Source organism: Lucilia sericata, unplaced genomic scaffold, assembly GCF_015586225.1.
Source record: "Lucilia sericata isolate MDLA Ls3-8-SP2 unplaced genomic scaffold, ASM1558622v1 Contig001279F_arrow, whole genome shotgun sequence".
NCBI lineage: Eukaryota > Metazoa > Arthropoda > Insecta > Diptera > Calliphoridae > Lucilia > Lucilia sericata.
Window position 1 is genome coordinate 105,812 of NW_023995230.1, and position 17,251 is coordinate 123,062.

The 17,251-nt window shown below is 29.9% G+C and overlaps 1 protein-coding gene across 1 annotated transcript in view; it reads right to left on the reverse strand.

The window, feature by feature from the left end:
- LOC119610798 (Down syndrome cell adhesion molecule-like protein Dscam2) overlaps positions 1 to 13,007 on the reverse strand; it is an 84,994-nt gene extending 71,987 nt beyond the window's left edge. Inside the window, 1 exon segment of the mRNA XM_037966151.1 lies at positions 11,926 to 13,007. Coding sequence (XP_037822079.1) covers positions 11,926 to 11,974 — 49 coding nt within the window. The 5' untranslated portion in view covers positions 11,975 to 13,007.
- Between the last annotated feature and the right edge of the window lie 4,244 nt (positions 13,008 to 17,251).

The following is a 17,251-nucleotide window of genomic DNA, read 5'->3' on the forward strand; positions in this document are numbered from 1 at the left end:
GAAAATTGATGATACAACATTTTTATTTCCATTTTCGTGATTAACAAATTAACCAAATTATACTGGAATTAGAGAAAATTATTTGAAAAGATTTTTCTTCGTTGGCCTGTGTAGTTGTTTTCCTGAACGCATATTTTTTCATATTTGTTTTAATTTGGCGACGATTTAGAGCTATGAAGCTTGGGGGCGGGGGGGGGATATTGTCATATCTTTATTAGTAGTCAAACGTGCTAACAACTTAAGCAACAGTATTTTGTCTTTCCGCTGTTTCCCCCGGGGGCATGTGACCTTGAAGACTCTTCTCATCTTGGTGTTATTGCAAGCATGTGGAAGAGAGTACTTCTAGTTTTCCGGGACTATAAACTGGTGAATGATCAAATGTGTTCTCGGACTTTCAATGAAATGATTTGACAGGGAGTCGAACCACAGCACCAGATAATGTGGTACTATGAGTGGCTAGTTACCCGCAGGACTTTGTCTTGGAAGGTCAGTTGGTTGAAGTTCCTTCGGGATCCATGTAGTGGTTGTGGTTTAAAACCAAATTCGCCTCAATGCACGGTAGAATATAATTTTCGAGATAAGTTTCTGTTACCGCTCCTAGAAACTGGGAGGGTAAGGCTGTGGATTAATAAAATGTTGGATTTGAACTGATCGTAAAAAGATTAGGTAAGAGTTTGATGTTTGTTGTAATTCTCAGTTGTTTTTGAGATGTGATTGATGGTTATGAGATAGTTGTTTACGCTGAGTATGCCGTAATGTTTTCCTTTATGGTTCAGTGTGTTTAGAGTTTACTCTAAAAACACGCTCAACTTATTACAGTAGATCCTTGTGGGCACTAAAATAAGTCTTGTCAATTAAAAATGGGTGCATACTTCGGACCACCAATTAGATCCCTAGGTGCTGTTGCCGAAACAACAGAACCATTTGAGTAATGTGATTGTGTGACTTTAAGAGGTTAAGGAATGCACTGGGGTGAGTCTTTAGATGATGAGAATGTTCTAGGGAAATGAGCATTTCTCATAGCATCAGTAGGGTTTGGTTACGCCCCTTCTATTAGCTCTAAGAAACCTATTATTCCGCAACGGGGCTTCTATGGCAAAAGATTAAATAGCTTGAATACTTGAGCAAAGTGCTTGTACATGGACCGGCAGAACCATCTACAAAAAATCATCAGTAACATTTAGACTTATACAAAACTAAGTTGTTCCGATTTTGGTACAGATACAAGAATATTTAAAATAATTTGAGGAATACGGTTGTATGGGAGCTAGTTGAAATAATGAACCGATTTTAAACATTTTCAATACGCATCGTCCTTGGGTCAAAAGAAACGTCTGTGTAAAATTTTCTTCAAATTATTTTGAAAATTGCAACCTGTAGTTTGATTACAAGGTTTACAAAGACGGACAGATGGCGGACATAGCTAACTCGATTCAGAAAATTATTCTGAGCCGCTTGTAAACTTTAAGGTGGGTATTGAACCGATATTTCAATGGATTACATACATCAGCACAAACCCAATATACCCTCCCCAATAAAGTGGTGTAGGGTATAAAAACAAGCTTTTGATGGTGGCTATAAAAGCACCATTATAGCATAGTCGAATATAACACTCCTATTAGTGTAACATTTTTTTTGTAAACGCTGACACTCTCAAATAGGTTGATTATTATTTCAAGTCTGTTGCTCAATGTCAAACGAAAAGTGAGTAGAACAAACTGCAATGGCAAACTATTCGAAAGAATTTAAAATAATTTTTCATATAATGTATACGTATGAGTGATATGAAATATATTTAATATATTTCATACGTTTATGTGATCAAAGCAAAAAAATACAAAAGCACTCAAACTAAAAAAGAATTTAGCATTAAAAAACTGTTATACTCAAGCAAGCAAAACGTAAATTAATAAAGAATTGTAAAAATTTAAGTTTTAGCCAGAAACAGTCAGACGGACGGACTGATATCACTAAAGCTTACAAATCAGATAAAATTATGAATTCTATAATAAAAATATAAATTTATTGGAATTTTATAGAATCTTGTCTATAAATTATAATAAAATAAATTATTTGTATAAAAAAACATATTTCGAGCAAATATGTTTATAAAATGAATGCTCACTCCTTTCAACTCTTTTCAGTACATCTATAATATCCTTTTCTCATTTATTTTCATGGCATTTTGTTGTTATTCAAGATAAATTTTAATCCAGATTAAACTCTAGGGAATATATATTTTTATGATCTTAAACATTTCTCATCAAGATATTTTGTTGTTCTTCATTTCGTTCTGTTTCGTTTGTATCTATCCGTCTAGTATCTGTGTGTTTCATGTATTTATGTTCATTTTCATTGCATAAGTATGTATACATCATAATAGTGCTTGAATAGAGCCATCATTTTCGTTGTATTCGTCCTACAAAAAAAAAAAGGATAAAATTATAACTATGTCTGTCCGTCCGTCTGTCTTGCTTAACAATAACAACGATACAACAATGTTTTATAAATATGTTTTTATTTATATTTGTGTATGTGTGTGTGTTTGTATATATCCTATAATCGAGGCTAAAGACTGATGGAGGGATGAAAAAAAATATAAATAAATGGCATGGCATAGCACGGGCAACAAAAAACATTTACAACAACATCATCATCTGCAGCAGTAGCTGTAACTGTAGCGGTGGCACCAGCAACAAAAAAGAGTTGTTATCCAAAATAACAAAAAAAAAAAAAAATAATGAAACACAACAAAATATTTCTTTTTCTATCTTTCTGACTGCAACATATTTTTATGAAACAACAATTTTTATTTAAGCCCTCATGTTTATCATAAAACTGAATGTTTTTCCTAGATTTTTTACTTTTTCCGCTTTTATTTTTTTATTCAGCTTTCAAGAACTGAAACGCGCTAAAACATTCCCAAATAGAAAATGTTGTAGAAATTCCATAAAAACCAAATAAGAGAAAAAAAAAAGAAAAATGAAAAAGTAGAAAATATCATAAAAATAAAGACAAAAAAATAAATAAAAGAAAAAAAATTACTGGAAAAAATCATACAAACATTAAATATTCCTTAAATATTTTGTAATAATTTTATGAGAATGTAAGTACTTTTGGAATTTTAGCATACATAAATAAATAGCTTACAGTGGGAGCTAAAAAACATATTTTAAAGAACAAACCACAAAAAACTGAATTTAATCAGAAATGTTCACAAAAATTCAGAATTTATAAAAATTTCATATAAAGGGGAAATTTAACAACAATGTTTCATAACTTTCTCTAAATGAACATTTTCTATAAAAAGAGTAAATTTAACGAAAATGTTCAAAAACAGAAAATGAAACTACTACTAACTAACTAACTACTAACTAACTACTAACTAACTAACTACTAACTAACTAACCTACTAACTAACTAACTAACTAACTAACTAACTAACTAACTAACTAACTAACTAACTAACTAACTAACTAACTAACTAACTAACTAACTAACTAACTAACTAACTAACACTAACTAACTAACTAACTACTAACTAACTAACTAACTAACTAACTAACTAACTAACTAACTAACTAACTAACTAACTAACTAACTAACTAACTAACTAACTAACTAACTACTAACTACTAACTAACTAACTAACTAACTAACTAACTAACTAACTAACTAACTACTAACTAACTAACTAACTAACTAACTAACTACTAACTAACTAACTAACTAACTAACTAACTACTAACTAACTAACTAACTAACTACTAACTAACTACTAACTAACTAACTAACTACTACTAACTAACTAACTAACTAACTAACTAACTAACTAACTAACTAACTAACTAACTAACTAACTAACTACTAACTAACTAACTAACTAACTAACTAACTAACTAACTAACTAACTAACTAACTAACTAACTAACTACTAACTAACTAACTAACTAACTAACTAACTACTAACTAACTACTAACTAACTAACTAACTAACTACTAACTAACTAACTAACTAACTAACTACTAACTACTAACTAACTAACTAACTAACTAACTAACTAACTAACTAACTAACTAACTAACTAACTAACTAACTAACTAACTAACTACTAACTAACTAACTAACTAACTAACTAACTAACTAACTAACTACTAACTAACTAACTAACTAACTAACTAACTACTAACTAACTAACTAACTAACTAACTACTACTAACTAACGACACTAACTAACTAACTAACTAACTAACTAACTAACTAACTAACTAACTAACTAACTAACTAACTAACTAACTAACTAACTAACTAACTAACTAACTAACTAACTAACTAACTAACTAACTAACTAACTAACTACTAACTACTAACTAACTAACTAACTAACTAACTAACTAACTAACTAACTAACTAACTACACTAACTAACTAACTAACTAACTAACTAACTAACTAACTACTACTAACTAACTACTAACTAACTAACTACTAACTAACTAACTAACTAACTAACTAACTAACTAACTAACTAACTAACTAACTAACTAACTACTAACTAACTAACTAACTACTAACTAACTAACTACTAACTAACTAACTAACTAACTGACTACTAACTAACTAACTACTAACTAACTAACTATCTACTAACTAACTAACTCTAACTAACTAACTTAAAAGAAGGCTAAACCAATGAACCGATCTTCTTGCAATTTTTCACTGTGTGTTTCTTTATATATCTGGAAGGAACAATAGGCTACTTTTTGTTTCGAAATTTTAAGTGGGCGAGATGCCATCCCACATACAAAATTGAAAATCACATATCTCAGAAACACAACAACAGCTGGAGTCGTCAAATTTTATATAGACAATTTTTTAACCATATGCAAGTTTGTGAACAAACTGGGCGGACTGGATATTGTGGGCGTGGTGCCTCCCATATATATGAATATTTTAAAAAACAAACGAACGGACTAGAAATAGGGGACATAGCACCCCTGAATTTAAAATAAAATGTGGTATTACTTTGAAATTATTAGAGAGAATTCTCAATGAACTGAAATCCGTATAAACTATTTGGAGGAAAATGGCGAGACTAGCAATATGGGGCTTGGCGCCTCCCATATATGTTAAATACACAAGTTTGTTTATTTAGGAAACTATTGGAGCTAGAATACAAATTTTGCATTAACATCTTCAACATTCATGTAAAACCGTAAAAATGTTACATGGAAAAATTTCACATCCAAATGAACATTTGTGAAAAATCGTAAATTTTTTTATTCATATTGTAGCGAAGCGCACTGGGTTAGCTATAAATTAAAGATTTTTTTTATAAATAAAGAAAATTTATCTATAAAGCAAGACATTTTATCGAAAATGTTTTGTAAAAGAAAATTTGATCGAAAATTTTCTGTATAAATTAACAATATTTATCGAAAATATTAAAAAAAAGAAAAAATTATGGAAAATTTTTATAAAAAAGAAAATTCATGGTATAAATTCTAAAAACGCAAAATTAATTTAAACTTTTTAAACCCATTATCCTTAAAATTCAAAATTTGGCTACTAATTTTCTCCCTCACTGTTCTACTAAATAAAAACACATAAGCCAAACATTACATCTCCCCCAACATTTATATTCAAAAAATTAACATGAGACGAAATTTAAAAAAAGAGTTACACTTACGACTGCTAGCGAGTATGTAATAAAATTATTTTTTGTTATAAAAAAACACATATCCCTTTGGCAATAAAATAAATAAGATTCGGATTCATGACATGTAAGTGCACATAAAACAAAAATATAAAAAATAAAACATAAAAACTCAACATAGAACATACAAATATTAACACTTATACTGGGATCATTTTTATTATAAAATTAGATAATTTAATAAAGAATGCAAAAAAATATGAAAAACAAAGATATCCGTCCATAAAGTGACCATGAAAAGAATTTTTTAAATAAAATAACATAAAATGTTTATATGTATTATAAAAACACAAGAATTTGTCACATTATTTGTAACCTTTTAGGATTATTTAGTTAGTTGCTCTTCTATATAAATTTGAGAAAATTGTTAAGATTTTTTAAATATTTTTCATTGTACACCTGTCCCTCGTTTTGCACAATAGACGCGTTTCCGTGAAAATCGTATAAAACGAATTCAAAAAAAAAATGTTATGGAAAATCGTGTAAATCGAAAAAATTATAAAAATTGGTATATACATATTATGTTTTTTGTTTTCAGAATCAGATCAGAAAACTAATAACTGAAAACGCAGTTTTTCTATATATGATCTCTAGTATCATGTGTTTTTGTGTTTTCATGCAAGTCTAATAAAAAAAATTAAAAATTGCATCACGGTGTATTCTATCAGGTTATTAATTTAAACATTTCTAATTCAGATTTCTTGTTAATTATTTATTTTAAATATTGGTCGTAGACCAACTACAGCGTAATGAGGGACTATACTCAATAGTCGCGGTACAATTTACTTTTGCTTAACAATATTTTTTACTGAGGTCAGGATTATCAATACAAAAAAAATATTTTTTTATTTTTCTCGTGTTCAGTACATTAATACGCCTTATATGGAGAGTTGGTTCAATTATGGACCGATCCTCATAAAATTCGGCCAATTTTTAGATCGATCCTCATAAAATTTGGTAGAGATTTTGGCTCATATGAAACTTATTTATATCGAGTATCACCCAGATTATATGTATATACTTTCGTAGGTTTATGACCAATATTTCGAAGTATTACAAACGCAATGACAAAAACAATATAACCAACTTCTTTTGATGGTGGGTATAAATAAAAAGGCTTAAGATAAGGTTCTATTAAAAAATCTTTACAAACTAGTTCTTTTATTATTTTCTCCTGAAAACTTGTGTGATTTGGTACAGAGACAAATGGGAATTTTGCAAAAATTATCAAATTCTGAGTCGATTTAGCTATGTCCGTCTGTCCGTCCGTCTGTCTGTCTGTGTAAAACACGCTCACGTAAAAGCGATAATAAATAAATTAATAAAATTTGGCCAAAAGATTCACTATTGTCCTAGGCAGTTTGGTATTGAAAATGAGCAAAATCGGTTCACATCGAGAATAGTTATGAATCAAAATTTAAAACAACTCGAAAAAAATAAGCATTTTTTACACATTCTGATGTAATTTTCTCGAATACTATGAAAAATAATTCCATGAAAATCATCATACATTCGTATGAATAGGTCCACAATTTCATATACCTCCCATATAAAAGTACATATTCCTGGAAAATTAGTTTTTTGTTAATAACTTCCGTCAGAATGTTGTTATCTTCAAAAAATTTTACAAATGGAATTCATTTACAGAAAAAATTTTCTGCATCGGTACATAATTGAACATAGCTACCATACAAGGTCCCTTCCCGAAAATCACTTAAACGCACATAATTCATTATTAAATTATGATATCCATATAAAATTTGGTACAAGTATTGCTCTCATATACAGAAATATTACTGTGAAATGTTTTTCCGATCGATAATTGGTCATAGCTCCAATAGTAGGTCCTCTCACGAAAATCACTTAAACGCCTATAACTCATTACTAAATTAAGATATCCATATAAAATTTGGTACAAGTATTGCACAGAAATAACTAGTCATAGCTCCCATACAAGGACCCCTCCCGAAAAGCACTTAAACGAACATAACTCATTACTAAATTAAGATATCCATATAAAATTTGGTACAAGTATTGCTCACATATACAGAAATATTGCTGTGAAATTTTGTTTCCGATCGGTCTATAATTGATCATAGCGCCCGTACAAATTTCCTTTCAGAAAAACACTTAAAGGCACATAACTCATTACCAAATAGTGATACCCATAAAAAATTGGCACAAATATTAGTTTTGTATACAATAGTTCGGTCGGTCCCGTACAAGGTTCGCTTCAGAAAATCACTTAAACACACACTACTTATAACCACATAGATACAAAATTTGACTGAAATATAGCTTTTGTGTACAGAAATTTAGCCTAAAGAATTTTTTACGATCGGCCTATAATTTGTCATATCTCTCATACTAGGTGGAGGGTGTTTAAGATCCGGCTCAGCCGAATATAGCACTCTAACTTGTTTTTGAATATAATTTGTTTCGCTTGGAAAATTTTTCATTTGAAAGACCTTTGAAAACCCATTTATTTGATATACATATTACATAAATACAAAACTTAGTATCTAAAATAACACATTATATAGATAGATTTTGTTAATTTTCATAAGAAATATTCCCAAGCATATGAGTGTTATATTAGTCCAAGTTTTGGGTCTTTATAAATACCCCAAAAAGGTATTTATCCACAATTTTCCCAACTACTGGGTAGAGAATCCCATCTATAAATATATTTAGTCCCTCGATAACAAATTATTTTTCCTTATTTCATGTAATTAGATATTTTGCAAGAAATTATAGTTTTTTAATTCGATATTATCTCATTAAAATATTCGTTCAATAACATTCCATCCACCAGAAAAAGTGATTGACATTGAAATTAGTAGAATCAAGTCTTATTCAAAATTCGATAATAGTCTTTAAAAGTGTTTCGTATGTTCCTTATTCAAAAACAATAAAAACGGCGAACGGCTCAATCCAATGTACCTTGAAAAACTTTTCCTTGACATGTCCTACTTAATAAATAAGTAATGTTTATCTTACAACTTTTGGATTCATTTCTACAATTTCGTTATTTAAACTTTTGAAAAGTTTTTATATTATACTAGTGGTGACCGGTCCGCGTTACAGGCCTTCGATTGGACATGTGGACTCTACACGTAAAGATCTATATACCCCTATAATTTTTGCAATTTAAGTGTAATTGACTGAAAATTAATACTTCCACGCCACCTTTCGGAGAAATTTAAAACTTTACTCATACAATTCCTGAAACATATATTTGAAATTTTGTTCTATCTGATGCAGTAGTTCCTGAGTTTATCGATTACGAACAAACATTACTCATTTATTCATATTCATTAATTAATTTAATACAAGTATTTTACGCGTAGCACATTAGTCGAAAATGGATCTTAATTCAGGGTATTTGCGTATTTTTTAATTTATTTTTGTGCTAAAAAGTCAAATTTATAAATTAAACAAAAGCTATGAAAATGTCCGTCCGTCTCTCTGCTACTTATCACATACATATATTTTAATTTTTTTATACCTACCAAAAAGATTTGTAACACATCGAAATATTGGTCGTAGACCCACAAAAGTATATATATTCCGGATCCTTATTAAATTCTAAGACGATATGTCCGTCCGTCTGTCTGTCTGTTGAATGCACGGTAAGGATCGAACGGAAATAGCTAGAGAGCTAAAACTTTCCACAAATATTCCTTATAAGTAAGATTTGTTTAATATTGCAAATGAGCAATAGCGGTCCATGATTTCGCATTGCCCCCATACAAGTGGTCCCCCGAAATACAGCTTTAACAGTCATAACTATTTTAAAAATATGGCTATAGCGATGAAATTCAACATAAATAAGTTATCATGCAAGCAAAAATCTCTCTACCAAATTTTATGAGGATCGGATCACATTGACCCTACCCCCATATAAGGGCCCTTTCAGAAAATTACCTTAACACTCATTATTGGCTTAAAAATACGAGTATAGCGATGAAATTTGATCAAATTACAAGCAAGAATATATCTACCGAATTTTATGAGAATCGGTCCATAATTGACCCACCCCCACTTAAGGTCTCCTTCAGAAAATAACTTTAATGTTCATTACTGGCTTATTAATACGAGTATAGCTATGAAATTCGCCCTAAATAAGTTTATTACGAGTGAAAATCTCTTTACCGAATTATATGAGAATGGGTCCATAATTGACCCTACACCCCACTTAAGGTCCCCTTCAGAAAATAACTTTAAACGCACATTACTACTTTAAAGATATGATTACAGTTATGAAATTTGAAGTAAGCAACATTTATAGGAACGTAAATCCTCTTGTCTAAATTCATGCGGAATGGATCGGTAACTTACGCTACCCCCATATAAGGTCCCTTCAGAAAATTACTTTAACGCTAATTACCGGTTTAAAAATACAGTTTAGCGACAAATTTTGACATAAACAAGTTTTGTATGAATGGAAATCGCTTTACAAAATTTTATTACGATCGATCCAAAATTAAACCTTCCTCTCACAACTTTTTTTTTTAAATTTAGATTTCATTTTCAATTAAACGCCACTTAAGATAAGTTTTACATCGAAGTGCGTCATAAGTTATAAAAATTAATTTAGTTTTATAAGGTACTAGCTATACCCAGTGTGCTTTGCTACCCTAAAAACAATATAAATAAAAAACCCCACTTAACGATTTTGAAGATTATAACTATAATAGTTTTTTTATATAGATATATATATAATGGGATGTCATTTAAAATATTGCAAGTTCGCTAATTTTCTAAACGTTAATTAATATTTAAATGTAACCCATGAAAAATTTGAATCATCTAATAGTTTCCATATATACGAAATGTTGTATTTAATTCATAATCCCCTTGATTAATGTCCGTCCTTTATTCTCCAAAATGTTTAGATGAATATAAAAGTTCTTCGTGAAAAAATTTAAGAATCTCGTTCTATTAATTTCCCGGATAAAAGAATTTTTGTTAATAATTCATATGGGAGGTGCCAACTCTCCCATTGAAAGTCCGCCCGTTATACTCTAAATGTTCAGATGAATGTCAAAGTTCTTTAAGTAAAATTTGAAGATTCTAGCTCAAATAGTTTCTTAGATATACGAATTTTTCTATTCAATTCATATGGGCGCTTCAAGGCCCATATGTATTTAATTTATATGGGAGGTGCCACGCCCCCTATGCTAGTCCGCCTACTTTTTGCCCTAAATAATCATATTGACACTAAAGTGGTTTTGACAAAATTTGAGAACTCTAGCTGTTTTATTATTTCAAATATCAGGATTTTATATTTTCTTAATATGGGCATGGCTCCTCGCCCACTTGAAATTTCAAAATATTCCAGACATACAGAAATACGCTGTGAAAATTTCAAGAAAATCGGTCCTGTCGTCTAGTAGTCCATAACGTTCAAACATATAAACATACAAACAAACACACATTAATTTTTATATATATAGATAGAAGATTCCATATCTCGAATAGATTTCGGGATGACCGATTAATATGTAATTAATCCTATAATTAGACAAAGCCGAATGCAATACTTTTGCTCTTTTTCTTTTTTCGTTTCCAAAAATCATTAGAAATTTTTAGAAAAAAATGTTGAAAGCCTTATAATATGTAGGCCATTTCCAGCAATTAATCAGAACTTTTAGGTCATTAACTTCTAATATTTTGTCGTTTTAAAACAAAAAGGTTTATTTTATTAGCACTGGATAGTATCAATTCATCTTGATTAAGCGCACTTTTTAATTGTATAAAATATAATATTACAACAACATCAACCAATATTCTCTTTATACAACTTCGTATTTTCTATAACAACTCAAACAAAAATCAATAAAATGTAATTTTTCTAAAACCCAAATCTTTAAACAAATAACAAACTTTGTTTTTATATCCTTATTATCCTTAAATAAGTTTGTTTACAAAACATTTTCTCAGAAGTAATTGAAAACGCCGAAAAAGGGGATTAGTATGCAAAAAAAAAAAAAAAGACGAAAACAAATACTTTTTTGGGTAAAAAAAAAAACTGTCTAAGAATATTTGCAATGTTGCTCTCTCCAGCACAAATACATAGAAGACGTTTTGAAGCACGTGAATAATACAAATACATTTAAAAACACACAAAAACAAATAAAAATTGAAAAAGAATAAAAATAGAAAAAAAAAACAAATAAACGAAGCTGAAGATGAAGAAAACATACCGGAATGCAAAAGGAGCAAAATTATAACAGCATGGCAACTAATCCACATGATGTTTGTTTTGATTTTCTTGCTTTTCCTTGGTGTTTTTTTTTATTTATTTATGTTTTAGATTTGGGAAATTTAGCTGGTTTTCAATTCCAATTTATGGTATTTTTTTTTAGAAACTTGTTAGTTATTTTAAGATTTTTAATAATTTTTAGGTTTTTTTTTTTTAAATAACACTGCACTAGTTTTTAACTTTAATTTTAAAATTGTGTGTATGTATATGAAAATATTGCAGTAATCCGCAAGCCAAATGCATACATGGCAGAATTTTTATTTAATTCTATCTCAAACGAAAATTTTGTTTAAATTTTCTTTAAAATTTTTGACACATTTTCATTTTGGCACTATTTGTGATTTGATTAAAAGGAAGTTTTTTTTTTTTTAAATTTGTTTTCTTATCAATATTGCTTAATAATTTTGATTTATTTTACACAAATTTTGATTATTTTTCACATATTAATCCTTTTTTTTTTTTTGTAAGCGAAAGGATTTCTCAATAGTTGATTGTAGTTGTAAATGTAAGAGAGTTTTAATTTTATTGATGATAAATTTATTCGAACGCGTTTGTATTACAGTTGGAAGCACTATATCTATATAGTTATTGGCGATGTCTAAGTATCTACAAACAATGAAAACTTGAGATGTTGATGACATTACACTTGACATTTACAAAATAACATTTTCGTTGTATTCTCTCTCTCCCGCCTTTTGTGTGTGGCTCTTTTGAGATTGTATAGGCCCGTTGTTGTTTTAGTTTTAGGCTCTTTAAAACACTCTCAGCTCATTGCTTTTGTTTTTTTTTTTTTATTTCAATTACTAAAATCAACAACAAAAAAGCCTTTATTAAACTTATTCTCTTTTCGTCTCTTGCTCACTTTTTGTTATTGCCTAAATGAGTGTTTGTTGAGTATGAGAGTTTTATTTAAACAATGCACTTTTTAGTTTTAACACACTTCTTGCTCTCTTTCACTTATCACTCCTAGAATCAGCCAAATACTTCCATGTTTATCCGTTAAACCGTACGATTCCTTCAAAGTTCCAACTGCTACTGATATCTTTAGCAATTGCTGGCGCTTTAGAGCTGTTTGCTATGCTCCACTGAATTGCATTTCCTCTTTGCTGTGGTGTATTATTGTCGTGTCTTTAGTGTTTCCCTAGTTGGGCGCCATATTTGCAAATGTTACTTTTGTGCGCAGAATCATATATTAAAACCTCTACTTCTACTTGGTTTATTGTCTGTGGTTAAGGACATTATCAATCGGTTTTTGTTTTGTGTCTTGATTCGAAGACTTTTTTGTTTTTAACTTTTATCTCTGATTTCCTTTTATGCTTTCGTTTGTAGGTTTGGCGCTTTGTTTTAACTTGTGTTTTTTGTTTTCACATTCTACCGGTATACATTTGGTATTTCATTCATATTGTTTTTAGTCTCATTTTGACATTAGAAGTTAAATGATTTGATATTGTTGTTAGTTGGGGATTTAGAGAAAATAATTTGTTGGAGATGTTCGTAAATAACTTAGTACAGATTTTAAGTTTTCTAATACAAATGTGTTTAAAAGTATTTAGATGCACAAAAAATTTTGAAATTAATAAAGTTTATAAAATAAAACTCATCTACAGGAGCAAAATTTTGAAATATTTTAATGCATAGAAATATGTACCCGCAATATCTCTTAAAGCACATCAATCGTTTCGAGTCTGAGTCCATGATGTAATTATACAATTGTTGTAAAGTGATAGTCCGTCATTATAGTAGTAGTAGTAGTTAGTTAGTTAGTTAGTTAGTTAGTTAGTTAGTTAGTAGTTAGTTAGTTAGTTAGTTAGTTAGTTAGTTAGTTAGTTAGTTAGGTAGTTAGTTAGTTAGTTAGTTAGTAGTTAGTTAGTTAGTTAGTTAGTTAGTTAGTTAGTTAGTTAGTAGTTAGTTAGTAGTTAGTTAGTTAGTGTTAGTTAGTTAGTAGTAGTAGTTAGTTAGTTAGTAGTTAGTTAGTTAGTTAGTTAGAGTTAGTTAGTTAGTTAGTTAGTTAGTTAGTGTTAGTTAGTTAGTTAGTTAGTTAGTTAGTTAGTTAGTTAGTAGTTAGTAGTTAGTTAGTAGTTAGTTAGTTAGTTAGTTAGTTAGTTAGTTAGTTAGTTAGTTAGTAGTTAGTTAGTTAGTAGTTAGTTAGTTAGTTAGTTAGTAGTTAGTTAGTTAGTAGTTAGTTAGTTAGTTAGTTAGTTAGTTAGTTAGTTAGTTAGTAGTTAGTTAGTTAGTTAGTTAGTTAGTTAGTAGTTAGTTAGTAGTTAGTTAGTTAGTTAGTTAGTTAGTTAGTTAGTTAGTTAGTAGTAGTTAGTTAGTTAGTTAGTTAGTTAGTTAGTTAGTTAGTTAGTTAGTTAGTAGTAGTTAGTTAGTTAGTTAGTAGTTAGTAGTATTAGTTAGTTAGTTAGTTAGTTAGTTAGTTAGTAGTTAGTTAGTTAGTTAGTAGTTAGTTAGTTAGTTAGTTAGTAGTTAGTTAGTTAGTTAGTTAGTTAGTAGTAGTTAGTAGTAGTTTAGTTAGTTAGTTAGTTAGTTAGTTAGTAGTTAGTTAGTTAGTTAGTTAGTTAGTTAGTTAGTTAGTTAGTTAGTTAGTTAGTTAGTTAGTAGTTAGTTAGTTAGTAGTAGTTAGTTAGTTAGTAGTTAGTTAGTTAGTTAGTTAGTTAGTTAGTTAGTAGTTAGTTAGTAGTTTAGTTAGTTAGTTAGTTAGTAGTTAGTTAGTAGTTAGTAGTTAGTTAGTTAGTTAGTTAGTTAGTTAGTTAGTTAGTTAGTTAGTAGTTAGTTAGTTAGTTAGTTAGTTAGTTAGTAGTTAGTTAGTTAGTAGTTAGTTAGTTAGTTCGTTCGTTCGTTCGTCGTTCGTTCTTTCGTTCGTCGTTTCGTTCGTTCGTTCGTTCGTTTGTTCGTGTTCGTTCGCTTCGTTCGTTCGTTCGTTCGTTCGTTCGTTCGTTTCTTCGTTCGTTTCGTTCGTTGTATGTTTCGTTCGTTCGTTCAGTTCGTTTCGTTCGTTCGTTCCGTTCGTTCGTTCGTTCGTTCGTTCGTTCTTTCGTTCGTTCGTTCGTTCGTTCGTTCGTTCGTTTCGTTCTGTTCGTTCGTTTCGTTCGTTCCCCCTCTCCCCGTCAGCCCTTCGTCCTTGGACCCAAAGAAGCGTACGTGCCCAAATTTTATTAATTTACCCATTCCAAATTGCGGACCTGTAGCGTGCGGCCAAAAATGTTTGTATGGCCGCACAGACGGACATTGCTTATTCGACTCAGAAACTGATTCTGAACCGATTGGAATACTTTAAGCTGGGTGAAGGATCAATATTTTTGGATGTTAAAAACATCAGCACCAAACGCATAGTACCCTCCCCACTATGGTGGTGTAGGGTATAAAAAAGTTACATTTTATATAAAAATTTACTTTTCGGAAAATTATAAAATTTTTCTTAATTAGTTTTTTTTATTCCTTTTTACAACTTCTCTACTGAACACTTACCATTTATTCTGTTATTGTTTGTTCTATAATTTGCATGAATTCACCCCAAAATCATTATTATCCAACCTTTCGCCATAAAAATCATGTTGACCCGTACTGTACCACTTTGTTAACAAATTCGCTCTAGTTGGTAGGGCATTAAATAAGCTTTAGTATTTCATTAATCACCCGTTAGGAAAAATTTAATTAGTTTATTTTACGTTATTCCATGAACTGAATCAGTGTAGTTTTGTGTTTATATTCTCCTGGTGTTGTTAATAAACTACATTCGTTCTAAGTTTTGATTAAAAAAAAAAGAACTAAACTTTTTTTTGTTGGCCAAACTACTAACCGTATTGCAAAAGTTATGGTTTAGCCTAGTAACATACATATATATGTACGTATGTACGTGCATGCCTACTTTGCATTACAGTGGGAAAGAAAAATGCCTAAAATTTTCTATAAGCTAAAACTTTTTTAGGAAAAGGGAAATAAATTTTCAGTTTGCAAGGTTTTCGGTTTCTCTGGACATTAGTGTTCTTACTGTGTTAGTTATCAAAATGCATGGTCTCTAGGTATAATTCTGAAAATTTCCATCACTGTAGCTATTTATGTGAATGCTTTTGCACCAGCAGCAGCAGTATTATCGTTGTGGGAAAAAATGTAAAACTGTTACAAAATATTATGCAGTCAAAATTTCCAATGTTTTCCCTTATGATAATTTGCTTATACAATATACACACAATTTGAAAAGACCTGTACATGTAACACACACTCATACCGACATAAATACGCACACACAAACAGAAACACCACTATTCCTGCCAACAACATGGACATTGGCATCCTTTCTTTTTGGTTTCGAGTGGTAGTGGTAACAGGGAATATAATGAATGTGCGTATACAACTAGTTAAGAGAAATGGGCTTTTAGTAAAAACACATTGCTGGTGAAAATGTTTTTAAATCTAAAAAAAATTTTAAAGGTTTAATGTAACATTCCACAAACACTTGAACAAATACCGCAATATTATTATTTTGTGACATACCAACACTCACACACACACACTTAGTCTCGTAGGCAAATAATTGTATCTAATACAGCCATGGGCAATTTAGAAATAAAAAAATATTATGAAAAGTAGACACACTTTAGGTATTGCAGCTTTGGCCACAAGTCTAAAATGACAGTAGGTGTGTTGCCCATCACTGCTCTACACACTTAGATACACTTATTTGTATAAATGATAAAAGTATGGAAAGGTTATTGTGACCCTTCAACAATGACCCCCGTTTTCGATGTGGCATGATGATATAAAAGGATACGAAAGCTTTATTGCCATAACCTAAAGAGTCAATGACTTTTTCGTTGCCTCCATATGTAGACATTTCAGTTGTTGTTATTGTTGTCAACATTGTTGTCGTTGTTGTTTCCATTTTAATATTGTGTACACTTTATTGTATTGTTAGATGGGTATTGTTGGAATATCACATGCTGTGTAGCATATACGCAGAATTATTTTAATATTTAATTAAATCGGGGACAATGTTATGCTATTGTAGTTGAGGGTGGTTTTCTTTTTGTTTCAATTACAAATAACATATTTCGCAATTTGCGTTAATTTGGAAAACATTAACGGCAATTAGCAATTTGCTCAACAAATAACTACTATCTATTTTTCAAAAATGTTAAGTAATATTGAAAAATTTCTTTAGAAAGATATAATTTTCAAAAATGTCAAAAGACAAAGGAAACAATTCTCAAAACAATATCTCAAATTTTCTTAAAAAACAAATTATTTAAAAGGAACACTTCGGA